The sequence below is a fragment of the Cucumis sativus genome, chromosome 4 (genome assembly GCF_000004075.3).
Source record: "Cucumis sativus cultivar 9930 chromosome 4, Cucumber_9930_V3, whole genome shotgun sequence".
NCBI lineage: Eukaryota > Viridiplantae > Streptophyta > Magnoliopsida > Cucurbitales > Cucurbitaceae > Cucumis > Cucumis sativus.
Window position 1 is genome coordinate 751,211 of NC_026658.2, and position 26,820 is coordinate 778,030.

General features: G+C 32.4%; 3 protein-coding genes and 1 long non-coding RNA gene across 8 annotated transcripts; 3 read left to right on the forward strand and 1 right to left on the reverse strand.

The window, feature by feature from the left end:
* The first annotated feature begins 317 nt into the window (after positions 1–317).
* LOC101218811 (cytochrome c oxidase subunit 5b-1, mitochondrial) lies at positions 318–4,291 on the forward strand. The gene is made up of 6 exons (XM_004152170.3): positions 318–682; positions 815–903; positions 1,656–1,706; positions 2,919–2,985; positions 3,138–3,217; positions 3,859–4,291. The coding sequence occupies exons 1-6, from the start codon at positions 496–498 to the stop codon at positions 3,922–3,924; spliced, it is 540 nt and encodes a 179-aa protein (XP_004152218.1). The 5' UTR covers positions 318–495; the 3' UTR covers positions 3,925–4,291.
* Positions 4,292–11,231: 6,940 nt separating this feature from the next.
* LOC101218579 (acyl-protein thioesterase 2) lies at positions 11,232–15,036 on the forward strand. The gene is made up of 10 exons (XM_031884198.1): positions 11,232–11,431; positions 11,737–11,784; positions 12,009–12,126; positions 13,027–13,063; positions 13,167–13,236; positions 13,354–13,458; positions 13,662–13,812; positions 13,893–13,975; positions 14,434–14,527; positions 14,611–15,036. Exons 1-10 carry the CDS (start codon positions 11,422–11,424, stop codon positions 14,693–14,695), a joined length of 801 nt encoding a protein of 266 aa, XP_031740058.1. The 5' UTR covers positions 11,232–11,421; the 3' UTR covers positions 14,696–15,036.
* Positions 15,037–15,442: 406 nt separating this feature from the next.
* LOC101218343 (GDSL esterase/lipase At5g62930) lies at positions 15,443–21,837 on the forward strand. 5 transcript variants are annotated; one of them, XM_031884196.1, is made up of 10 exons: positions 15,445–15,652; positions 15,825–15,868; positions 15,960–16,077; positions 16,403–16,530; positions 16,631–16,708; positions 17,146–17,313; positions 17,515–17,655; positions 19,356–19,432; positions 19,921–20,085; positions 20,387–20,771. In XM_031884196.1, the coding sequence occupies exons 4-10, from the start codon at positions 16,432–16,434 to the stop codon at positions 20,553–20,555; spliced, it is 897 nt and encodes a 298-aa protein (XP_031740056.1). In that variant the 5' UTR covers positions 15,445–15,652; positions 15,825–15,868; positions 15,960–16,077; positions 16,403–16,431; the 3' UTR covers positions 20,556–20,771. The 5 variants fall into 5 exon arrangements, with proteins under 5 accessions (XP_031740057.1, XP_011652962.1, XP_031740056.1 ...); XM_031884197.1 differs by lacking the exons at positions 15,825–15,868; positions 15,960–16,077 and adding an exon at positions 21,399–21,837 and having other exon boundaries at positions 15,443–15,652; positions 20,387–20,579; XM_011654660.2 differs by lacking the exons at positions 15,825–15,868; positions 15,960–16,077 and having other exon boundaries at positions 15,443–15,648.
* A 318-nt stretch (positions 21,838–22,155) lies between these two features.
* On the reverse strand, positions 22,156–23,529 carry LOC116403352. The gene is made up of 4 exons (XR_004216074.1): positions 23,388–23,529; positions 23,237–23,302; positions 22,594–23,098; positions 22,156–22,392 (listed from the first exon to the last, which is right to left on the reverse strand). It is a non-coding gene; the product is annotated as an uncharacterized LOC116403352 (long non-coding RNA).
* Between the last annotated feature and the right edge of the window lie 3,291 nt (positions 23,530–26,820).

The following is a 26,820-nucleotide window of genomic DNA, read 5'->3' on the forward strand; positions in this document are numbered from 1 at the left end:
AAAAATAGAGTACGAAATGAAACATCCAATGGCGAACTGAAAAGTAAGTGAATTGAGTTGGAGTGATGGGAGAGGGGAAATTTCAAACATGGAGTTGATAAAATTCGAAGAATTAGAGGGGGAGGTGATTCTCCGATATAGAGAATTATTTTTAAAACATCCTCAGGTCTGATTGCAACAATTAACAAATTTTAATAACATATTTAATCAATTCGAAAAGATATAATTGATTCAAATTAAGTTGAAGAATACAATAATCCAAAAAGAAAAACAATAAGAAAAGAAATTAAAAGAAAGGGAAATCTCCTGCGGCAGACTTCAGGTAAAACCGTCCGTACCAAATCATCAGGGAGCTATCACTCTCAGCGAAGCCAGACCTCCTCTTGACGTATTTGCGTATTTCTCCATTACCATTAAGAAACCGCTAAAGAAGAAGAGAGAAACAGATTGATTGAACAAAGAAAAGCTAATTAGTTCGCCGGAGAATCACCAACCATGTGGAGGAGATTGCTCTCTTTGCGCCTCAGTGCCCTAAAACGTCTTCCTTCATCATCGACGGCAGCATCTGCTGCTCCATCCGGATCCATTTCCACAGCCTCACGACTTGCTGTTGCTGCTTCATCTCGCGTTTCTCCCTCACCTTACGTTTCGCTCTTCGCTCGCCATTTCAGCGCCGAGGCTGGTATATTCTATTGTCTTCGCTGGATTTCGTATTCGTATTTTACATTCGGCACCGAGTTTATGAACGTGGATCTATTGTATGATTTGGTCTCGTATGATTGATATTTTGATTCTTTTTTTTGTTGTAAATTAGCTGTTGATGCTGGTCTGAAAAAGAATGTTGAGGATGTAATGCCGATTGCAACCGGTCACGAGCGTGAAGAGCTTGAAGCTGCGCTTGAGGTGTTTTTTCTTTTGTTTCGATGCGCGGTTTCGTTTTTCCGATTTGATATTGAAAAAATGAAAAAAGATAAAGATAAACGAAAACAGCGGCATACAGACTGAAAATAGGTAAAAGATGCTCCCAATCATGCGGAAAAAGGACATCAGGTGGATTATTTGTAGTTGTACTATACCTAAATTAATTCCTTCATTTTCATCCGAAGGTTACTATCAAATCTCTACGTACGCCGTTTTATTTATATTTGTGGACGGTCAGTTATCAAACAAATCTTTTTTGCCGTTCCTTGAATGATTTTAGAAAAGGTCGACTGAATTTTTGACAGAAAAATTTCTGCACGAGGCCTGATGATAATAGCTCATTCTATTTCAAATATGTTGATAGATTTTGGAGAGGAATAGGTGTAATAATCAACCAATAAAAGAAGCAGCGTATAACTTATGATTTATGAACAGGTGTGCTAAAAGGTTTAACATAATGATTGAGCAAACATTAAAAAAAAAAAAGCTGAGTCAACAACCTGTTGGGTCTGTTTGACTAAGGCTCTGGAATGATAGGTGCCATACGATATGATCCAAAACATTCCAATTGGCATGTTGTATTTCGTGGGATTCTTAAATTTTCTGAGGCAATCCTCATTTCTCATATTGTACTGACTATTTAGTCTGGTTTATGTAAATATTTCAATTGGTTGGTATGAAGTATAATCCATTATCAAAATGAAGTCTCATTTCAATGGGGTTTATGTTTGCAGGGAAGAGACATCCTTGATATAGACAACCCTGTAGGTCCTTTTGGCACTAAGGTTGGTATATTTTGCTGTTTACATGTTAATTTTATTTTTGTACACTTTGGGTTGTGTCCGAGGAAACCCCTTTTCTCCCTTTCTTCGTACTTCATATTGATGTCCTATTTGTTATAAACTTATAAATAAAGGAACATGCAATATTAAACCATACTTTACTGTGTTGTGACTTGTGAGCCTGTGTGTACTTTCCGATAATTTACATGCCAAATTACTATTGTAGTCAGACTTTTGGGTACTCAAAAGGGTATTGCATGCTATCTTTAGTTCAAGAAGATTTTTTCAGCAGGTTCTTCACTCCTTTTATATAAAGTAGGCGCTTTAGGCAAAATCTAAGGGAGAGAGTTCTTTGAGCCACACCATTTGTGTTGATCCTTTGAGGAAAAATTGACCGAGGGTACACCTTCCATTTTTAGGCAACTTGCTGTATGAAATATTTTTAATAAATCCAGGAAAATAGAAGCTTATGAAACCCGAAGTAGGCGCTTTAGGCAAAATCTAAGGGAGGGAGTTCTTTGAGCCACACCATTTGTGTTGATCCTTTGAGGAAAAATTGACCGAGGGTACACCTTCCATTTTTAGGCAGCTTGCTGTATGAAATATTTTGAATAAATCCAGGAAAATAGAAGTTTATGAAACCCGAAGTATGATTTAGGAAGCTCACTGAAAAAGCATTAGAAGATACTTCGGATTTTCATAATCAAACCTTTGGGCCTACGCTGATATGAGCATACGTCGCTCAGGTGGTCAGGCATTACTCAATGATGCTTCTTCTTATTGGGTGTAGGTTCAATTCTCCTTCTTGTGGCACAATATTTATGGCTCGGTGGTACTAAGTGAGGATTTTTACTGCAATTCCCGTTTTATCTTATCTGTTTTGTTTGTAGTTTGGTCTTTATTTTACATCTATGGTGGTACTAAGTGAGGATTTTTACTGCAATTCCCGTTTTATCTTGTCTGTTTTGTTTGTAGTTTGGTCTTTATTTTACATCTATGACTTTGAATGTTAGTACTTTTATGTGGTGGTTATTAATTTTGTGATTAGTTGTTTATTTATATATGAGTACACTTCGCTTCAAATTCAATGAGCCAGAAACTGGTTTTGCCCTTGATGAACATCAAAATACCGTGAGAGGATGTGCATGAAAGAATAAGTTTGGTTGCATGAACTATTTCTTTGGATGAAATCTAAACACTTTCTTGTGTCATTAGGAAGCTCCTGCTGTTATAAAGTCATATTATGATGAAAGAATAGTTGGGTGTCCTGGTGGTGAAGGCGGTAAGTACTTGCAGTTTCTCTTTAAAGTTTTATCCATGCCTTTTCATCAAGTTTGTGCAAGCCTGACAAAATTTTACATATGTAGATTTTGCATTCTTCCCTACACAAGATTTTCCAACTTACTTCTGTCTCATGTTTTTCGATTTTTGTAGATGATGAACACGATGTTGTCTGGTTTCGGCTGAAGAAAGGCGAGCCACATGAATGCCCTGTGTGCACACAGTATTTCACGGTGAGGATTTATGGTAAATAATTATGTTGTGTTGCCAATATGGAATGCTTGAAATGGTACTAAAAAATGTAAAATAAAACACTAACTTCATTGAGAGTAAAATATCATTTTGGAGACCCCAAAACCTAACCATGGATTACAATCTATTCTAATTTTAATTAATTTTTATGTATAGCTAAATCGAACCTAGGTCAACTATTTAAGACATTACAACTTCAACCTAAAGGTTAACGATTCAAACCACCCATCCTCACCTCGTGTTGAAGTAAAAAAATAGGTTTAAGTTTCCTCCTCTGTTCAGGGTGGGTTAATTGCATAGGAATTACTTATGTTTCCTCCTCTGTTCAGGGTGGGTTAATTAATTGCATTCTTCACGTTATTATTATTATTTAGATTTCAACAAGTAGAGGTGGAAGGATTCAAACTTATGACCCATTGGTCGAGGACAAATCCTTTGCCAATTGAGTTATATGCTATATTTGGTTCTTCTAGTTATGATTAGAATCAAAGTATGTATGTTAGTTCCCTCTCCAATAGTCCCACTTCTTGAATTTGAATACGGATAAAGACTCGACATTTGAGTCTCAATTGGAAATTAATTCGGAAAGCCAAAATTTTCTAATTTGAAATTGTGTTCGCAGTTGGAAGTAGTCGGACCTGGAGGATCGCCAGATGGTTATGGAAATGACGACGATCACCATCATTGATTGCATACATTTTTTCTAGAATAAACCGGTACTTTAAAGAGAGAGAATTCAAAATACGCTGCAGTTTTAATCTGAAGCTGTGTGTATTCCCAGTTGTTGCTTCAGCAACAATAGAAATCTGAGTTTTTTCGCTCTTAATTAAGATCCAACAGGTATGTCTTCTTTTGGAAGATGCAAATCCTTTTAGGCTTTTACCAAATAATTGGAGGCTTCTTGATTCTTTACCATGACCCAGGTGGTAGTACAATAACACACACCCCCTTTTGATCTTAATATATAATTTAAGAAACTTGCTGAATTCACTCTCTTTATTAGCTCTTCTATTACAAATCTTGTTTACTTTATTATTGCAATTTGCAATATAATCTTTTCTCTGTCCACTAGACCTCGATACCTTCTGTAAGCCTTTTTTGGGATTTCTTTTATAAGTTGCTTGGTTTTAGTACCTATATGTGGAGAGAATCAACCTTTAATTTTGAATTTGATAATATAAGTATCATAGTAGTCGAGTTATAGTCATTTGGGCTCTGAAGAGTGAAAGCTAATTTGTTTGGAAGGCAGATTTAGGCAATTTTAAAGGTGTGTTTAAATTCTAATCATATTCAGCTCTAGAAAAGAAAAACCTAGGTCAATACAGATCGAGTTGGAGTGCATTTTAAAGGAAATATGGCTTAAGCATGAGATAATTGTATAATAATAAATCTAATTTCAAACCTAAAGGGGAGGTTTGAGACGATGACTATGTAGGCTATAATTATTACATTTTCCTCGATCAGTTATAGGAAACACTATTTTAAAACACACAATTTATCACATTTTTTTACAATTTTACATTTATCGAATATTGCTTGATTCTCTTTCCTCCATCTTTTTTTTTTCTTTGATCATCCACTCTACCATTCTCATTAATTCCCACTTTCCTTTTTCTTCCTTTCTCTGACACCCCCCTCTCTCTCGACGGTGACTGCCTTCCTATTTTCATTCAAACTAACATCTCTCCATTCAATCTGTGTTGTAGTAGACTATGGACGCAATCGGTTTGTAGTTTCTTTTTAAAATAATACTCAACTTTCAAACGATTGCATTAGTGTCAATGACATTTCAAAGAATAAACAAAAACAGGTCTTTTACTCTTAGAAAAAAGTAATTTGAACATATATAGATACTTCCATTTTGCATAAATGATCCAATTTTTACACCAATTATCTCAGCAAGTAACCAAAGTTTAAAATATAAAAATATTTTAAAATCTCAAATTTCCAAATCAAAATGTCCATTTATGACACGACAAAAGTCGAAATTGGAATCAAAATGATAGACAAAGTTTTGGTTACTTCAACTAAGAAAATATTGAAGAAGATATTTGAAAATAGAGAAGGGTTAACTCTTATTTTGAAAGGTTAAAGCTATTAATACCATTTTTGAAAGTTCGGTCATTATTTTAAACAAAGTGCTAGCCGTTTTAGTTGCATCTTTTGTTTATTTCTCAATCCCAAACTCAAAATCCTCTGCTCACTTCCATGAATTTAACAATTCAGGTGGGTGAAACCCATTCTAATACTCCTACTCCCACTTAAAATTTTGTCATACACACACGTGCGCGTATATACAGCCATAATTTTTAAATTTGAAGTTCAATCACTTGTATATTAATTTAGTTGACTATGGAAGGAGTAGTCATATATCTTATAAACATGGCAAGTTCCTTATAATTTTTTTTTATTCAATGTGAAATTTTGAACACACCCATTCAAGATGAAATTTCTTTGGTTTCACTATTTTTTATGTATTGGATTGAATACATGTATGAGTTTAATGAGCTCTAATGATATTCGATAACTACGAGGTTCTATCTTAAATATATCTTACTAAGATGGTGAGATTTCTCGACTCAACTTTTGAATGTGTGATTAAAGGGAGAAAGAGGTAGAAAGGAAAATGTTAAATATAATAATAATAATAGCATAGTGACCAATAATGCTATCAAATGCAACTCTTTGAAGCAAAAGAATTTAAGAATGATCAAAACATACATAGTTTAACGACATACTAGCTAAGCAATCAAGAAATCAACGGTTCAAAGGGAAAATACTTCAAAGAGTATTAGATAATGATATTGACTCAAATAAAGCATGAATTAAATCTTAGCGATTAAAAGTGTAATTCTTACTTGAAACATGCTTTTTTTTAGTATGAGCTGGACGTCAAAGTCAATTACATATTTGTAATAACAATATTTTGAAATCTGAATATGACAGTATACTATAACTTTATCTTTTTCTCTTTTGTAGAATTAGAAATTGATAGACAACAGAATAACATATTACCTAAATAAAACAAGCATTATCACCTTATTAGAAAAAGAAATCTTGAAGAGTAAGAGAATACCTAAAAACTAAAAAAAATATAAAAAAAAATGAAACTTTTGGGAGCTTCAATTGATTCTTTTAAAAAGGAAATATGTGAATTATTTATTAGAGATATACATTTTAAACTAGTTGAGCATTATAAAGTTGATCGATCTTTGTTTTCTTTTTCTTTTTAATATTTTTTTAGAGCTCAAACACAACTTTTAATTGTGAATTTCTTACCTCGTCATCTGATCTAAAAGTTTAGGATTAAAGATAAATTAAAATTATATTATTATCGTTTTACTAAAAAATTAGATAAAGGTAATTATCATGATTATTCCTTTATTTTTATAATTTTCCTTTATAAATTCAGTGGTTAGATTAAAATGCTTTATCGATTTATGAACTAAAATTAAAAAGATTCATAAAATCAAATAGACTTGGTGAATATTCATGGGCAAGTTTGTATTTAAGTAGTGATTAGTAAAAAATGTAGATAGTTTTTCTCAATTTTAGTCTCTCTAAAGAGAAAAAGAATAATTACATTAACCAATAAAAACTAAAATAAATATTATTTCATGTTATAAATTCATCATTTTTTGAATTAATAATAGTTAAAATTTATCGTAAAGAATAGTATATAAATATACAATAAAAAAACGTGTATTCTCTTACTACCGCTGTGAATATTTGTAAAATAACGAGAAAGAAGAACAAAGTTGTCACGATCTTACAACTATAACTCCTGGACATTTTTTTATTTGAAAAGATGTTTTTCCAACTACGATTTTAATCTTCATTCTCAAGATGGCTTAAATCTTAAAGAGAAAAAAAACAAAATTAAAGATTTTTTTTAAAAAAATAAAGACAAATTATTTACTCTCGTTATAACAAAACCACTCAAAGACAACTTTTTACCCTTACTATTTTTATGAAATATAAATATTTTGTTAAATTTTTATTTTTCTTTGACAAATTTTCAACTTCTCTTTTACTCTTTTTAAGAAAAGCGATTTTTTATTGAATAATTATTTAAAGTAGAAAGAATTATTTAAAAAAAATATTTCAACACACTTTACCATCAAAATTGGCATCATGGAGGAGAACATACAAGAGATACCCATCTAAGAAAGAAACTCCTAGAAACTAAAATGGAAACTTTAGAAAATATGAAACTTTTGAAGAAAATACTTGATTCCATTAGAATCATTTTTCCAACAAAAGAAAAATTATTTAAAAACAAAAGCAAAATTTTAGACTCTTAAAAGAAAAAAAAAATGTTTATACTAAAGTGTTTTTAACTATTTCCCCCCCTTTTTTTTCTTAATTTTTAAAAAAATCTAGTGGGAACTTTTTATTCCTTTCCTTTCTCTCCAAATATTTAATATTTGGAACAACTTCCAAGAGCACTAAATATTAACAAATATATATATATATATATATAATATAAAGAAAAATAATTGAATAATTATATATATATATATATATTTTGAAGTAGAATATAATTTATTTCCCTCTTAAAGAGGGTATTAAATTTTTGTTGCAATTAGCACATTACATTAAAAAAATTTATTCTTAAAGCAATTAGGTTATAGTTTAATTTAAAGGACAAAACCCAACCCCATATCAATCTGACAAGACAAAAAGAAGTTAATTATTGATAATCAATTCCTTAATATATCTTCTGAAAGTATGTGTTATTCATTTGGTTAATTTAATATAGAAGAACCATTAGAGAAAAAATAATAATAATTAATTAGTTTAGTTCCATTGATTAGACTAAAAGTGCTTCTTTATCTTATGCTCAATCTTTCTCTTTAAACAATATTTTTATTCTACTAATCTCAAAACCATTGGAGCTGCCCATTGCTTAATTAAACTTCTAATTTACTTTACAACTTTATTAATGTTCAAGTTATTTATACTTCCCCTTCTACCCTTCCCTAGCAAGTAGCAACAACTATACATCATTATTTTTTTTTACTTCAATCACAATTCTCCACTTAACTAAACCCCAAATAATTCCTTTTTCTTTTTACTTTTTCATCAACCATTAAATTAATGTCATCCTTAAAACTATGTTGTTAAAAAAGTTGGTGAGACAAAGTAACAATTCACCTTGAAATCTACTTCAGAATAACCTCTATTCATCTGTATTAAACTACAAAATCAATGAGCTAAAAATAAGGCATCAAGATGTTAAATCCACCTAGAAATATTGTGTGGTCTACTTAGAAGAACACTCGCCTCTACCCATAAATCTTGAAGAAAAAGATACTTAAATTCGGGCTAAAATTTAGGATAGAGAATAAAGAGTTAAATAACAAGTTTAATATCTTAATTTTCAAGTTTGTCTCGTCTCAAAACTTTAAAAATTTTCTAATGAGCTTCTAAACTTTCAATTTGGTCCATGAACCTCAAATGGTGATTCCTTGATCTTTTTCGTAAAATTAAAAGTTTAATGATTTATTAGACAAAAATTCAATTTTAAGTATAATACGTTCATCACTTGAAAAAGAATGACTATGTAGAGTTCTATTAAACCCAAAATTTAAAATTGCACGATAACATTTTTAAAGTTGAAAGATTAAACACAAGATGGAAAGATAGGTATCCTATTTAGATACTTGTTGAATTTCAAGAATATATCAGAAAGTTCTAACAACCAAACTTGTAATCAAATAAATTTATGGGGAAAGTACTTAGCTGTGGTTCACAAATGTCTAGTCCAAAGGATTTGCACCAGCTTCTTGCCTAGTGATATTATGCTTTTCACTTTACCTAGTCTAGCTAGAGACTCTACACAAGGAGAAGTTAGAACAAAAAAGAAAAAAGAACATACTTTAGTTAGAGATCCTCCACCCCAAATGAGAGATGGGGTTGGGAGTCTCTTGCATGCTTTTCATTCAACTTAAAAGGTCGAAATAGAAAAATGAAGATAATTTGGGTTGCATTGCATTAGTTACAAAAATCTGAAAAAGGTTCCATCTTTTGGTTCTAAACTACATAAAACTTTTCTTATTGAGCTCAAATGCTCATCCCCAATGAGGCAAAAGAGAACAAGAACAAGAAAAAGGAAAAGGAAAAATAGGGGAAAGGAAGGAAGAAAAATTACATAATGAAGTATAATAATGTGCAACAAAGATTAGTGCCAACAGCATATGTTGTTCCTTGTTAAAAAAATGAGCCCACAATTAAGCACAAACCAATTCTATAATCAAGTTGGATTATCTCTCCATTTTAAAGGGTGGGGTGGAGAAGGAGGAGTTGACAAACAGAAAAGTTTGCTCTTTCCATAAAGGAAGGAAAAGTGCTCAAACATTGACCAAGAGAGAAAAGTAGATGCTTCAATTGTAAATTTTTTAAGAAAAACCAGTCACAGCACGCCACGTCATCTTTTTTGGGTTTGCTTTTCTTTCTTTCTTCTAATCAATTTTGTTTGGTCAACCAGAAAATTGATGTAGATTCTTCTTTGCCATGCACTCATAAGTTGGCTTTTATTTTCTAAGAGATAGTTGAAGTTAAAGCTCTCAAAATAAGAGCATTTTTTACAGCCAAATGTCAGAATTTTCTGTGATAAAGTTTTCCCTCTTCCATAGGTTACCTAAGTTTGCAATTTTTCTAAAGAAAGTGTGTTAAGTTCAACTGCAATGAAGGCTCCAACCCTACCACTATTCTTTAATCAGTAAAGCCACAAAAGGAGGGGGAAAGGATAGGAATGAAGATAATTTTATCAGAGATATCTCATCTCATTGCAAAATGCCTACACTGTAGAGTTGAAGTTGCATCATATTGGTTCTGACTAAAAGTTAGTGGTGTAAGATTGACTGAGACCTTTTACCTAACCTCTGTGTAGCCACTTAGTGGTGAGTGTGTTGTCAAATTGATCTTGTTGAGCTAAGAATCTATTCCTCAGAACCAAACATTTATATTCCTTAATGCTGCTATCAGAAACTCCTCCATAAGAAACTCACCCAAAATGATCCTGAAAAGTTTCAACACAACAGTGAGAACATTAATGTATTGGCCATGAAATTGTAGAATTTAGATGGTTCATATTGTCTCCATGTCGTCCTTAAGGTATAAGTGAGAAGTTTCTTTTTCATTGTTTCATACCAGAGAAAAAGATGTTGTTCTTGTAGACTTTAAAGTTAGGTAAAAGTAATAGATGAACATATTTCTAAACCCAAGTGGCATTTTGAGTGAGGATTTTCCTAGTAAATGAGGTTCTTGTAGCAAGAAAAGAAGTAGATTGAGTGATTAGAAGAATTAGGCAATATAGAAAAGACTAAGGAGACGAATCAAATATAATGATTGAAATCTATACTTTATCTGTTCATTATCTTTTATTATGTACAGGAAATTGGGGGAAATTTTTTGATTTGGTAACCTTTATTGGGGGAGGACCATGTTGAAGAGCTTTGTATCTAATTAAGTTTTGCTAAAGATATAGCAAATCTACTAGCTGTAGAACAAGTACTTTTGTCTCCCTCCATGAGCCACAGATTTGAATGGATGATTTAAGTTACGTTTTTCAGCTGCATAATCATACCAATCAATAGAAACTAGAGGATAACAATTCCAATCCCCTGAAAGATGATATAATGATTTGATTCTGCTGAATTTGTTGTCAATATGGTGGCCGTGTGTGCACAGATACAAACAAAAGTAGTCTTTGTAGTGGGTCTCAGAGCAATCAAAATACAATGAACTGGCAAGCAGAAGAGAAGAAAGAGCAGAGAAAAAGTTGAAATGCTTTTTTAATGTGCATGATTCCACTTAAGACATACAGGTTGGTAACCACATATGGACAATTATAGTATAAAAATATAAATGAAGAATATAAGATAAAATTACTTAGCACTGCAAATTTAGATATTTCTTCCTAGCTTAAATTAGATAGATTGGACACTCGAACCAACTTCACTTTCTGGTTAATGGTATCAATCAGAAATTCATTAAAAATGATTGATAAGAGATATTTCCTTCGACATACTGAGGGGTTATTCTTTGTTATTTCTAGTAATATTCTTGAAGTTTGTTATTGGATTTGCTTTATTTTCTGGCCGCTGCCCAGTGTCCACAAGCATAGATTCTCTCTATTTTGCATATCCAGAGCTCTCTCTCCTAGCTGGGAGGCTTGCGGATGGATGAAGGTGCTCTGCCTGCTGGGATTCTTTGTGTTTCTTAAAAAGATTTCCTGCTTTTGTCCTTGTCTTTACTTCTCCTTTTCACAGATGCCTCTCCCTTTCTGAGTTTCTTGGCTATTTGGTGCAATGTGCAGCTGGTGTACACACCACACTAGCATAGTGATTCATATTCTCCCACATTTTATTCCACTTTCACATCACCAAATTGGCTATAAATAGACAATTTTCATTGTTGTTTTTCTACATCCCAGCATATTACACTTCTGGCTCATTGCATATACTCGCAACTCACAAGTGCCTCTTAAGTGCAGTTCTTACAACTTTCAACATGAGCTACTCACATTCTAATATCAGCTCTGGTCTGTCTACTTTTCACATTCCTTCTCATTTCTTTTTCCATCTACAGCCATTTTGCTTGAAGTCTGTTTTTTTTTTTTTTTTTTTTTTTTTTTTTTATTGTTAACCAACAAAGTACCAATCGATGTCCCTCTTAGTGCTCCATTTAATGAATGGATTAGTTGTTTTCATTATCTCTAACTGTTCGTGATTCAGAGAAGTTACACATTCTGTGATCAAACTGCAGGTAGTAGATCATCAGCAAGAAGGTCATTAGAGTTTGGAAGGACACATGTTGTGAGGCCCAAAGGAAAACACCAAGCCACTATTGTTTGGTTGCATGGCCTTGGTGATAATGGCTCTAGGTAATGCCCCTTTTGTCTCCCTAAATGCTCAAACTTCATATAAAGGATTTGTGATGGCCTAGAAAACCATTCAAGTTCTTCTCTTCATATAAGAATCTGAGTTATCTGAAACTGTAAAGTGCCATACTCAAAGAATCCAGCATATTTGAAAGTGTTTTGAATGAGCTTAAATGAAGCTAGCATAGGACTAAGGTTTCTTTTTCTAACATGAAAAGCAGAGAAACTTGTGACTGTCTACGTTGGATGTTTATTTCACTAGCTTGCCATCAACAGTGGACAGTGATATTCCTTTCCCTTTTGCAAAAAGTACTTTTTACCTTCTTTAAGAAGGGTTTCTTGCCGACCTTTGTTTCCTAAGCCAAACGAAAAAGGGAAAAGGTGATCTCAGAATGTCAACAAGTTCATATTCTTCCCTTGAGTTTCTCACTTGAATGAAATGTGAAAAAGTAAGGGCACAGTAGAAATTGCAAATAAAGGTTGAACTTTCTCTTTCAACTTGTCTGATCGCTGAAGTTTATTTGAAAACCAAGGTTTGGAAAAGGTGTACATCAGACTATTTTACATTTTTACATGGTTCTCCAGACAAGATAGGGCCCTCTATAGTACTTTCCTTTTTTCCTATATATTCCATTATGGATTTTCTTTTCCCTTTTCCAACCAATTTCATATTTAAATACCGGAATCACTTGCTAAACCATGTAAATTGAAAAGACAAATAAGGGTTTACTTTTATATGAAATATGATCAATCATGCATCCTGACATCCCAGTTCAAGATTGCTGAGAGTTGTAAACTTTTCCAAGAACGTGTCTTAGTGGTTCTGCGCTTTAATTTGAAGATATTTTTGTAAATAACCCATCTAATAATTTCTGCTTCCTTTTGTTCTCTATTTAACTGCAGCTCTTCTCAGCTCCTGGAAACCCTTCCTCTTCCAAACGTAAGAAATATAATCTTATACCATCAAATGAACATGCCTTCATGTTTAGCTTACACTCTAGGCTTCTTTCCCATACTAATCACCATTTCTTTTAAATATGTAGATCAAATGGATTTGTCCAACTGCTCCAACTAGACCAGTATCTCTACTCGGAGGCTTTCCTTGCACTGCATGTTAGATCGATAACCATCTACTTTTTTCATTTTTTTCCCTTTCCTAGGCCCATATCTACTTCAGTGGTTTATTAATAACAAATATTGTCTAAAACTGTTCCATGTGACTCTTATCAGGGTTTGATGTGGGAGAGTTTTCAGAAGAAGGTCCAGATGATTGGGAAGGTCTTGATGCCTCAGCTGCCCATATTGTAAACTTACTGTCTGCAGAGCCATCTGATGGTAAGAGAGTTATTTGCATCTTAAGCTGCTAAATATATTAAGTGCATACTAAAGCCAAAATAAAAGAAACTTCAAGACAACCAAAACTTTTAACAATCTGGGAATCTTTATATATATATATATATATATATATATATATATTAAAATATTTGCTCCTCAACTTGATGGAGAATAAATTTCTTTACTTCAATTATTTGTGGCAGTAAAAGTTGGGATTGGAGGCTTCAGTATGGGAGCTGCAATGGCACTTTACTCCGCAACCTGCTGTGCTCTTGGAAAATATGGAAATGGAGTCCCATACCCCATCTTCCTAAGGGCAGTTGTTGGACTTAGTGGCTGGCTTCCTGGGTCAAGGTATGTTGTTTGGGAAAGAATTCTCAATGAACAATAAGTGCTCATATAGAAACAAATAATATACTGTATATGACATACAGGAGCTTAAGGAACAAATTTGAAGCATCACACGAGGCTACAAGGCGAGCGGCATCGATTCCTATCCTACAGTTTCATGGAACAGGTGGGTGTCTAAAACCTTAAGCTAATGTTTTTGTTATTGTTACTGTTTTCAACTGACTTGAAGAATAATTCACTTAGCTTTCTTGCATACAAAGATAACTTTAAATTGAAGATTTCAACCATCAGAATACACTTTTTTTTTCTTCTGACAAACTGAATGACTTCACTAACTCAGCATTTGTTAAGCAAGCATGAATATATTCTGCAGCCATTTCCTTTCAGGATTTTAAAACTTTAGCAACTTGCGTAAAAGACATTGATTCTCAACAGTTTCAAAAAGGATCGTTTGAAAAAAGAAAGAACTGTTCAGGAAACCAATTTGAAAAGGGGCTAAAAAAACAAACTCACATTTTTCAACCATTTCATGACAGAACAACTCTGATATAACATTTTAAGTTTCCCCTTTTTGGGTTTGTTTGATGAATCATTCTTATCAATTATTATAAAAAAAAAATGCAGCTGATGAGGTAGTAGCACTCAAGTATGGAGAGAAATCAGCCCAGACCTTGACCTCAGCTGGGTTTAGAACACTCGTTTTCAAAAGCCAAGAAGGGTAATGCTCTATTTTAATCAAAATAATCAAAACAGACAAAAATGAAAACGGCTAAAAGGGTTTTGATTGGTACTTGTTTGCAGGATGGGGCATTACACAATCCCAAAAGAGATGAATGAAGTCTGCAGTTGGCTAAACTCAAGGTTGGGGCTTGAGGGCTATCGCTGAGAATTCTTGAATACTCCATTTTTCAATGGTGTAAAGCTGAGAAGGAAGAGGACAATAAAGTTTTTTTTTAAACAAAAGTAAAGCTTATGCTCTTGGTTGATTAGGCTATGGTAGAAATATGGGACATTGGGGCTTTTGTTGTAGAGAAAGAAACTTCCTAATTCCCTTTTAAAACTTCTCTGTTCTCAATAAAGTTTTAGATTAGTTCCATTTTATGAAATATGTAAAAGTTTGTAGTTGTAGCAGTGCCAATAGTTGAGCTAATTTTCACTTCAAATTTCTTTTGTTTCTTTCTAGTATTACTATGGTTATGAATATGAATTTCTTTTTCCTTTTCTTTATTTTCTTTCCATTTCATTTTGTTGCTAATAGTAATGTCTAAAACTCTTCTCCATTGCTTCAAGAAGTATATTAAGGTTTGATGTCTCTTAACTACGGGGTTGATGAACTTCTTTAGCTAAATAGTGGTAAACTTTACAACTTCATATTCTATATTCTACGACTCTTTAGATCAAACATATCTTGATCTTGATGGTTTACCATTTAAATTTAGTTGATAGAGATTGGATAGTTAAATTTAAGTTGAGGAAAGGTTTGGAATTTAAAATATTAATGAGTAAATAAGAAGAAAACAATAAGATTCAATATAAATTTAAGTTAGTGTAGTTTTTTTAAACAATAGAATTACGTTAAACATTTTCGAGTAGAATAAAGTGATAGAGAGGGGTCTCTCACTCATGAACATGAATATTTATTTTAATTATTTTCACATTTTAAACGTGGGCTGATCGGGTTTCTGGGATCTTCTTCTCCCACCTTAGAAAATATCTCAACCACTCTCCCTCTATCAATCTCCAGCCTGACGCCCTTCGCCTCACCTCAGACTAGTTGTCGCCGCACGTCCTGCTTCCGGTGTCGTCCTCCCGCTGCCGCCGCTCGCCACATTTTCAGTAGTGGGTAAATTTTGGTGTTTTCTTATAAATTCTTTCTGGAATGTTTTTTAATACCCACTAAGATTTGGTTTGATGGTTTGGATTAAGCCACATTTGGTCAAAATTTATTTGGAGACCGTTACATTTTATTTTGTGTTTCGGAACTAGGGAGCTAAGTTTGATTATGGTTGTGTTAGGGGCTTTGATCCAAGATTACTAAATATTTTGGCTGAATTTCGAGGTAGGTAGCTTTACGCTTGTTGGATATTATATTAAACTGAATGTCCGTGACCAAGAATCCTTGTTGTTGATTTAAGCTTTTGGTGATTTAGGATGATATTCATTTACATACGATGATATGTTGTGAGACCCCTTATGCCATGCACGATGTATGTTAGTTCAATTAGTGACAACTGTCCTCCTACCCGTAGCTATGCACACCATACAAAGGTTTGTGTTCCTTTGGTTCACATGATAACAGTTCACCAGATTGTACATCTCATCTACCGTATGACTGGTTTCATTGTTCACTCAGATGACCTTACATGTTACAATTAGGTTCCACTAGTTACAGACATTCAGTTGCATCTGCTTTCATAGACCGACTCCAGTAGTGGAATTATGAGCAATTCGTGACTTACTGAATATATTTATTATCCTTGCAAATAGTTTCCAAAATACCCTACATTTTGCTAATATTTTGAACAAGAATCCTATTTCTGCATTTAATCCGTCTGGAAGAAATTGATAATACATCATTTTCCATTCTCACAAGGGTTGATTGAAGCGTTGAAATAACATACAATGAGGCCTGAGATCGTTCTGTTTGGGGATTCTATAACTGCACAATCCTTTGGTTTAGGTGGATGGGGAGCTGCGCTTGCTGACACTTACTCCCGAAAGGTAGATTTTTTTTTTTTTTTTCTTTCTTTCATTTGTATTTTGATTCTAGTTTTTCAAGTTTATGTTTTTGAAATTGGGTTCTTATCTGACCAATTTATAGGCCGATGTCATAGTTCGTGGCTATGGCGGATACAATACTCGGTGGGCTTTATTTTTACTTCATCACATTTTTCCCTTGGTAGGTGCCATACTGCTCTTTCTGTTTCTTGGCTACTTTGATTCTGATGACTCCACGTTTCACTTGAATTTGCTCCATTATGTTCAGTAAGTGGTATATTGGTCATTATTCTCATTTTAGGACTTCTTTTGTAATGCAACTTATTGTCGTAGTTATTTTTAGGAATTTGTATCCATTTCTAATCCCTACAATTGATTTCAGCTTCATCGAGGATAGTGGGGAATTTTAGCTCATTTGGGCTAAACTAGCTAGATCATACAATGAAATCAAAGATGTGATTGAACAACAAAACTAATCCATTGTGTGAAAGATATTGGAATATTGCTGTATGTTTTAATTAATGATGCTGTATACTAAGTTACTAACATGATTGGGAGTTAAAATACGTGCTTGGTGGGATATTGCTCTGAATTCTTGCGTTAAATTAACTGATACAGAACTCAGATTTGCTAGAACATTGCATTATTGGTTCCCTAGATACATTGGATGCAGGATTTAGTGGCCCAGAATCGATTTGCCTTCACCAAAATGCCTCATTACTCGAAGCTCAGTTTACAAGGCATCCCTCCCACAGCAGGAGTTTCCAGCCTTGCTTCCATCCCAAAGTTTGTGTTCTCATGCTTCTTTGAAGCCCTAAAGGCTGAATCACTTTTCTTCAAAGGGATTATAGTCCAAATTTTTCAAGTATTTGATAGATATTCTTTGTACTAGCTTAAGTCATGGGTAGAAACATCTTTTTAAGCTTCTGAAAATCATGTCTCTTGTACGTTCTGCATTCTAAATAAGTTCCATTTCTTGTAATGCAGAATTCCCCAAAGGCCCCCATTGTCGTGACAATATTCTTTGGGGCGAATGATGCAGCTGTTTTGGGGAGAACAAGTGAGAAACAACACGTACCTCTTGAAGAGTATAAGTATAATCTTAAAAAAATGGTAAATCATTTGAAGGTATTGACTCCTTCCTTCATGCTTGAAATATTTTCTACCCAAATCTTTAAGACTCATTTTGAAGATTCAAATCAGTATAATGCATCAGTCCATCACTTCTCCGTTAACTAAATGGTGTGACGTTTCTTCTTTGAGCCCAACTCCCTCTCGCTTAGGACTGTTATTAGTAAACGTGCCTCCCATCCTTTTGAGTGGAATTAACAAAAGTTTTAGAAAAAGAACACCATGATGAGGCAAGAAGTCTAGCTGATCCCTAACATCTGTCCAGACTAATGATTTGTCATGGAGTACACTCTAGTTACGTTCAAACCATAATTCTGATAGGAGAGCTTTAACTTTGTTGGCCACTATCTTGCATTCTTTGATGGAGGGTGTCTGGATACCTAGATTATACTCTTTAGAGATGTGAGTTTGCACGAGCCATTTTGTAGTTGTTTCTTTGAGGTGTTCAATTTTTCGCTTTGCCAGTTCTTGGGGTTGCAAAGAGCTGCTCACTCTTTATTCAACCGTCCTTTCATGAGAAAGTGGTTTTTGTGAGCTTCAATGGCAAAGTTATTTTGTAACTATTCTTTCTATGAGTTGTTTGGTACAACTACAAGGTTTATTAATCATGTTTGATTTTAAATGAGAATGTTATCAGATTTTTTAAATGTAGTTATTTGAAAACAAAAGATGGTAGTTCTAAAAAACTTGTTTTTGTTTTTTGAAATTGGCTAAGAATTCAAATGTTCACACAAGAAATATGAAAATCATGAGTAAGTAATGTCGAAAATAAGAGAGGAGTGAGATGAACAACAAATTGGTCTAGATGAAACTAGAATGTGCTGATGCTATATAATATACTAAAGTTTTCTTCTTATACCTTCTAGGTACATGGGCTAAATAAAGAAGACCCAAATAAACAAGATCTGAGGCTGAATAAAAGAAAGGCCCAGCCAAAATAAGAAATGGAGGAATTAAAGTTAACCACTAACTAAATAAGTTGCTAGAGTTTACTAAATATAGTAACAAATTCTATATAAAGAAATACTATAGTAACAAAGTTCAAACCCTAGATCGAGCATCAGATGGTTAGATCTTCATTAGTAAGGATTTATTAGAAAACAAGCCAAAATTTTCGAAAACCAAAGGTTTACCAGATGACACTCAATATAATTTGATTATTGTACAAAAAATATAGTTTAAATTGATTCTAAGGATCACTGACCTATGAAATGGAGGATCTCCCTAATTTTTTGGATTAGTTCCTCTTTATGGCAGATTGTTCTAGTTCTTCTGAAGTTGGTGGAAATCTTCATAAGATCACTATAGAACCTCTTGGTTTTGGCAAATAATCTCCCTGCCATTCTAGAGGATGATGGTAGATGGAAATTGACTCTTCTTAACTCTTCTTGGTGTTCTCATCAATGCCTTGTGCTAATTATTCTATTCAAGGCATTTACTTGTTTAAAACTTTTTATTGTCCTTTTAAGTTTTTTTCGTCTCTTTATCATATTAATCTTCTATGCTTTCTTTGTATCATGTATTTTTTTAGCATCACTCTCTTTTTTATTTGATCAATGAAAAACCTTGTTTCCACTTAAAAAGAAAAAGAGGCAAAGTTTGGATTCCTCTCTAAAACTTTTTCTTTTCTGTTTTCATCTCCCACACCTCCCAAGCCACGATGAAAGAAAGAACTTACCTTCGCATTTTGGTTACAGGAGTACTCCCCAACGACGCTGGTGATACTTATTACTCCTCCTCCAGTTGATGAGGAAGGGCGTAACGAATATGCACGGTATGACTTTTTCTTTCTAATTGCTTCTCAAAAAATTTTAGCCTTTCTTCTGTTGTAATGTTACCTACAACCGTCTATGTTTTCCATCTTCCTACTCCTTCAACTAGTTCCATCTTCCCACTTTTCGTTCAACAAGTTTTCTTACTGACGTCAGTTATATCAAAGCTCTACCAAAATATACTTTCTCATTCTCTTAACTATTGTGTGAATGTATCCTCATTGGTTTAGTCCAAATGTACTCCATGTCCTTGTTATACCCTTGTTGCATATTGTCGCCAATACCAACATTTAAAGGGTCTAAGAAGTAAGAACCCTACCGTTAGGGTGGAATGAACATGATTAGCCTAGCCTTTTACATGTGGTTCGTTCCAGAAATTCCATGCCTTTGTCGTCTCTGAGATACTTTAAGTTCAAAGTTCCATCAATATACTGAAGAGAGATTCTAACCCTACTCAGACTAAGGTGAAAATAATCTTGTATTGTTTCAGATCTCTTTATGGTGATAAAGCAAGGGAATTGCCAGAGAGAACAAATGAAGTAACTGGACTTTATGCAAAAGAATGCCTTGAATTAGCTAAGGAAATAGGTCTTCATGCCATCGATTTATGGTCCAAGATGCAAGAAACGGAGGGTTGGCAGAAAAAGTTTCTCAGGTCTGTTATTCAAGCTCTTAATTCACAAGTTTTACTCATTTTATAAAATATGGCTGTTATCTATAATGTTATATGTCTTCAGTTGTCAGCATCCTCAGACCTGTGTGGAATGATTTTTTTAGTACTTAGAAAGTTATTCCCAATAGACTTTTAGTGTCGTAAATGAAATTGACATTATGACCTATTAGAGGGAGATGGATTGTTAATGAATATAGTAAATGATTCAGTTCATCATAAATTAAATGCTGTACTTTTCTGAGTTTCTGATAGGTTGTTTCTTTTTTATCTTGTCTTATTGCAGGGATGGATTGCATTTCACACCAGAAGGCAATGGAGTTTTGCACCAAGAATTAGAGAAAGTACTCAATGAAACATCGGTTGCTGCTGCAAAAATGCCTCTTGATTTCCCACATCACTCAAAGATTGATGGCAAAAACCCCGAAAAGGCCTTTCAATATCTTTCTTTGTGATACACTCATCGTCTTTGTATCATGGTATATGATCATTGTTCTCCCTTCCCTTGTAATTTAAAGTTCCCCATTTGCATTTTGAGTGTTGACCATAACCATTTGTGTTTTATTTCAGTTTGTTTGATATGTATGAAAATTAAATATATGAGAAAGTGAAAATACTCGGAGATTTAATAAATAAACTTAAGTGTAATAAACTGTTCTTGTCATCTCTAAGAATTATGTCTTTGATACTTTGATATCTTAAAGAAATCGATGACCCCAGAACACTACCTCAATGGCTCTGTTATTGGGATTGAGGTTTCATAGGTCGGTGATATTAACTCCTTCAGATAGATCTCAAGAGATGCATCAGATGAGGCCTAATTGGGCCTAGGTATTAAAGCGTATCATTCCATCCTTTTGGCAACCAATCATGGACAAATCCTCTATCCAACAAACAAATTTACCATTTGTCTCTAAAACGTCTGGACGCAACAAATCACTCTTGCCAAATGGATTTGGCATTTTCACCTTGAAAAGATGGCTCTTGGCGAATGTTGAAGAGCCCCACTAAAATAGATTTATCTAAGCTATATCAAAACTAGAAAGTTTATTTATTTTGATCTAAATATACAAGTTAATATAACAAGAGACAAAATAGAAAATATCATTCTTACAAGGAGCCGCCTCCCAATTTCATAAGCTATGCATACCCAAAGTATCTTACATACAAAAATGAAATCAAATTAAATTGAAAGATGAAATTATTAACGTGGACTTATGGTTAATCAATTCTTGGAAAATTTTCTTCTAACAAAATACTGTTTGTAACTAATTATTTCTCTTTTCTAACATTTGCAGAGGTTGAGGCTCTCTTGCAGAAGTTGAGGCTCTCTTGCAGAAGATGGTTCAACAAATTTCAACATAAATATTTGTTTTTTCCCGCTTGGATCTTATGATTCCCGATCTACATATTGGAACGACGCATCTCCTACTCATCAAGTTCTGTCAAGATGGAAAAATTTTGTGTCTTCATGAGGGACTCGACCTACTCCTGTATGATCCTATCGCCCACATGACACATAAACCTTGACGGATCAAGATCCTGACAGCAAAAAACATATAGAGGTTTTCTCCATCCACATCTCCAACTTTAATCCTCTTAGCTGAAGGTGCTGTTATTTGAACCATGATTATCGTTTGTTTTTTTCTTTAGAAAATATTATGTTCAAGTTTTTTCCTCTCTCGTGATATCTTCTTTTTACTGTGACAATAAAGTTGCTATTTCTTTAGTCCAAAACCCAGCTCTACATGATAGAAAAAACATATTGAAATAATCAAAGAGAAACTTGAAACTGGTATGGTTTGTCGATGTACTGTTGATGAAAGGGCAGCCAAAGGTACAATTCAATTCAAGTTTGAATGGAAGATAGCTTTAAACCAGTTTGAGGGGAGGAGTTAGTTGTAAATAAAACAATTAACTTTAAACTTACAAATGATTTTATTTTATTAATTATCGTCATAATTATTTACATTTATATATTAAGTCCAAGAGTTTGCTACAAAAGAAAAGTAGAAACTATATGTGACAGAAAATAAGAAGAACATCAAGACCAACTTCAAGAAACTGAATTTGAAATTTGACAATCCAAAAAGCTTAGTAAGAGTTCAGCCACACTAAATAAAATTCACATAAGTAAGGCCCTGAAAATAGCCATTATTATATAATTTCCATGGTTATTTAATGGTTGACACCAATTTTGATTCCAATATGTTGACTGTTGATGTGAAATTAGTAAACCCTCGAACTTGCATCTGTAACAATAATGTTTCCCATCAGTTGGTCATCTTTGATCTGATGATAAAAAACAAGGGAAAATTAAATTACATTAATAGAGAGTTATGTTCAATTATAAAACTTTATTTATGATAAGTAATTTTATAATTAGTAGGTTTGACACTACAATAGAACCGTTACATTTTTTTGAAGTTGAAGAATATATTAAATAATTAATACAAAGCTCAAACGATTGTTCTATGGTTGGAATTAACTTACCTGGACTTTGGCCATAAGGATTACAACAAATTTGACAATGACATGCTTCAATGCAAGGAACTCCTGCCTATAAATATATTAATATAAAAGAACAATATTCAATTTAATTATTAATAACTATATATATCTTATGATTTTAATTTAATTTGAGTAAAAGAAAAATAATATATGTGTTTATGAAAGTGAACCCGCAAGCATGGACAATCAAGTTTTTGACAGGATGACTCAATGCAGTTGCATGCTCCTCTTACCTGCATATAACTAATCAATGTGTGTGTATATATATGTTAAAACTATATATAAATATATATGAGTGTGCGTAGAAAATTAATTAAAGAGTTACAAAAGTACAATTTTTTGATCAAAAGCTAAGGGATTTATGGATCGAATTTGTTCTTTGGCAACATCAACAGTGTCCTCATACAAAGGAGTGTTGAAGCAGTCTTCATGATCACACCCACATTCTTCGCAGCAAAACATTTCTCTTGCAAAGCATTCGCAATCACTGCCATAATTAATTAAAATGCTATTATTAATTTTATATTAATACTACTCAAAAATACATTAAGTATATCGTGTTACTAAGCTTTATACTAGCTAGGTTCCAATTTTATGCATCATATAATAATATATGAATACATACGGTGTTAGACACTCGGTGCCATTGTCTTTGCAATGGCAACATGGGCTCGCCTTTTTTGCATTGTCGCTGCATATTATTGATTTTATATTAATAACAATACAATGATAACAATAATAAAATAAATATGTAGGAAAAAGAGAAAAAAATTGACCTCTTTCTCTTTCTTTTTGTGTTAGTGGTAGGCCTATTGTAATTCATGTCATTCAGGGAGCCTCTCGAAGACATCTGTTTTTGATGATTTCTTAAGTTATTATTTTCTTTCTTATTTTTGTTATGATATTTAACACCATCATTTTTCTGCCATCAAACTAACACAAAAATGTGACGCTTATAATTAACTTTGGTACTAAAAATAATAACAATATAGTTATATGTGTGTATGTATATATTATAACCTTCTCAACAGACACCTCAGAACAAATATTTTGAGTTTGGAAATTGATGATCTTGGAGTGATTATCATCCATTGGAGCTTCTTTATTATATTGCTGAGGAGTATATTTAAAATTTTAGCTAAGAATGACAATAATTTTAGGGGTTAAAATAATATCAAATTTTAAGTTTTAGGTCAGAATAATTTAGAATTTAGTCAATAAAATTTTAACATGATGCAAACCAAAATTAGAATGGATACAACAAAACTAAACCATTAAATACTAAAAAGTCACGTTCACAAGCAAATCTAATTTTGCTACAAACACCCATACCCAATTGTAAATGGATAATATTAAGAATTTATAAAGATATATATTTGAAAATGCATTAACTAAATATTTAGGAAAATCATCACAAATTGTAATTTAAAACTTGAATGATTTATAGAAAATAAAACAAAACTATAAAAACAACTCATACCTCCCAATTAATCCTTAATGCCTCTGATTCTGAATAATTAAGTAGAAGATGCAAGGCCCTCTTAAGACATTATGACTTGAGATCAAAATCTTAATATAACATAAAAACAAATAAGTGAAACTAATTTGTAAATAATATATCTTTAAACATTTTAATAGGTTCTTTAACGTACGTTATATCCATTTATATTTAAAAATTTTAATTTTGTGTTCAACGTCGATGTAGATATATAATGCATATGATATAAACTTAATATAAAGAAAACTATTAGAGTATATTCTTCAATCACTTTTAATTATAATTTTGTTTCATTTAAAATTGATCAATTTCAAGCAAACTTCATTGGGATGTGAAATTAATAGCAGAAAACATGAAGATCAAAATCTTGAAAATGATAATCTGATATACTTACTTGCAAGATTAATAATACTAACTAATCCAAATCAAATTAAAAGAACATTTTACTTCATTACCGCCAAACAAGAAATTAAATCATATATAATACAATGAAAAATGTTCGTAATTGTAACTCTTGAAAATAATTGCAAGGGATAACAAAACCACAAGATTCAAGATTAGCATATATGTATTTTTTTCCACTAATACTTTGTAAAAAAAGTAAAGAAATTATTTCGAACCTTTGTTGCAGAGCAGCAAATGGATGATATTCTTGATAAAATTAAAGAATATGATCGATTACAATTCTCCAAAAAAGGAAGAACGAAAAGATAAAAAATTTGTGAAAATGGATTTTGGAGAATGAAACTGAGAATTGATCACAGAAGAGAGATAAAAGAATAAGGGAAATATTTATATGAAAATAATAAGGGAAGGAAAAAGAGAACTGCTATTTATTGGGGTTAATTAATCAATTAATTATTATTATTGAACCTTAAACCCTACGTATTATAATTTAACAAGATCTTTATAATAAATTTCGTCCAAGTCTCAAACAATGACGGATCAGATCATCCCTTCAATCATTTTAAGTGTACGTCTGCTGCTAGATGGAAAATAATCAATATGTTATTCAAAATGTGTGTGCGTACGACACTCACATGCTCAAATTTCAACGATTTTATGAATACATGCATATTTATAAAAAGTTAGCGTTTAAAATTCCATTGAATTTTGTATATATTTTTTCCCATGAAGTATCAAATTCTAACCTAAAGTTTGAGAGTTATGTCAATTAAACCCTAATAACGTCTAATAATTGCATTAATAACTCTAAATCATTCAAATATATTAATCTCTACCCTTTACCACATTCAATATTTGAATATATATTAGACTTATAATTTTAAACTTTTAAAAGAAGCAACCATCGAAAACACGAGTAATAATTAAAATACAACGAGCATCTAAAATTTATGACACCATATATAAATCAACAGGGTTGAAGAACTTCATGAGAGTTATAAATTATCATCTCTCTTTAAATTGATTTAATTAAAGACCATATACTTTTGATATACATCGATCAACAATTTAGCCAACCAAATAAACCCTACATAAAATTATTATTTCTATTTTGAGCAAAACTTCCATTAGAAAAATAACTATCTATGTATGGAAAATTAGGGAGTCGAGGTTGGGTGATGCCTTGTTGGTTGCCTTGTAAATAATTTGGCATCGAATTTGAGCTACATTCCGCTGGAACATACGTCGACGTCGATGGCTGGTAGCGGAGATCATTATAATCTTGAAATTGTTGATAATTAAAGGCTAAGTTGTCGAAGGGAGCTGCTGCAGGAATTGTATTTGTATATAGAAATGGTTGTATAAATGGATCGTATCTATTATAACTATCCAGCATTCCATGTGCAGGAATACTATTATTATTGGGAATACTGCTAGTATTGGAGTAGGTATAGTCATTCCCATGAAGAAGATGAAAATAGTCATTATTTTCATGACCATTTAACATTGTTGACGTTGATGTAAGATTATTATTTGCAAGTTCGGTTAATTCTGAAACGTTTCCTGTTCCATCGTTGACAACATTTCCAATAGTGTATGGTACTCCTGCTTATCATCAAAGCCAAGTAAAAGGAAATTAATAATAACATTAGATTAAATAGTAAGTTTAGTAATTATACTTTAATATATATTTCTTAAATGCATGTTATTTGATTTTCAAATTTCAAAATTTTCTTTTTTACTCAACTATATTTCTTGTATATACTTAAGAAACATACTCATATTTTTAGTTATTAAACTTTTAAAAAATAAATTAAAAATAAGAATAATAAGAAATTGTAAACGTTACCGAATGAGCTCTAAATTTTAAGAAGTCTCTAAAACTCTAATTTGTTACCGTATTTATTATTTGCTACAATTTTTACTATTTTACATTCATCGTTAAAATAAACTTAAATAGTTTACACACTAAACACTACTATTATAACTCAAATTAAAATAATTTATATCGATGTGTTACTATTATACAGTAGTGCTTAGGGACGTCGGTATGTTTATTATCGGCAGAGGTAAAATTTCTCGTGGTGATCCCAAATATGATTGTAACATAACTATAATAATTCACTCCTCCCCAAACAACTTTAAATTTAAATATATTATATATATAGAAATTAAACTTAAAACTCTTATTGTTGATAGTTGGAATTACCTGGACAGGCTGTGCCACAAGGATTTTGACAACCTTGACAATTACATGCTTCAGTGCAAGCAACTCCTGCCTGTAAATATAAATTAAAACAATGCTC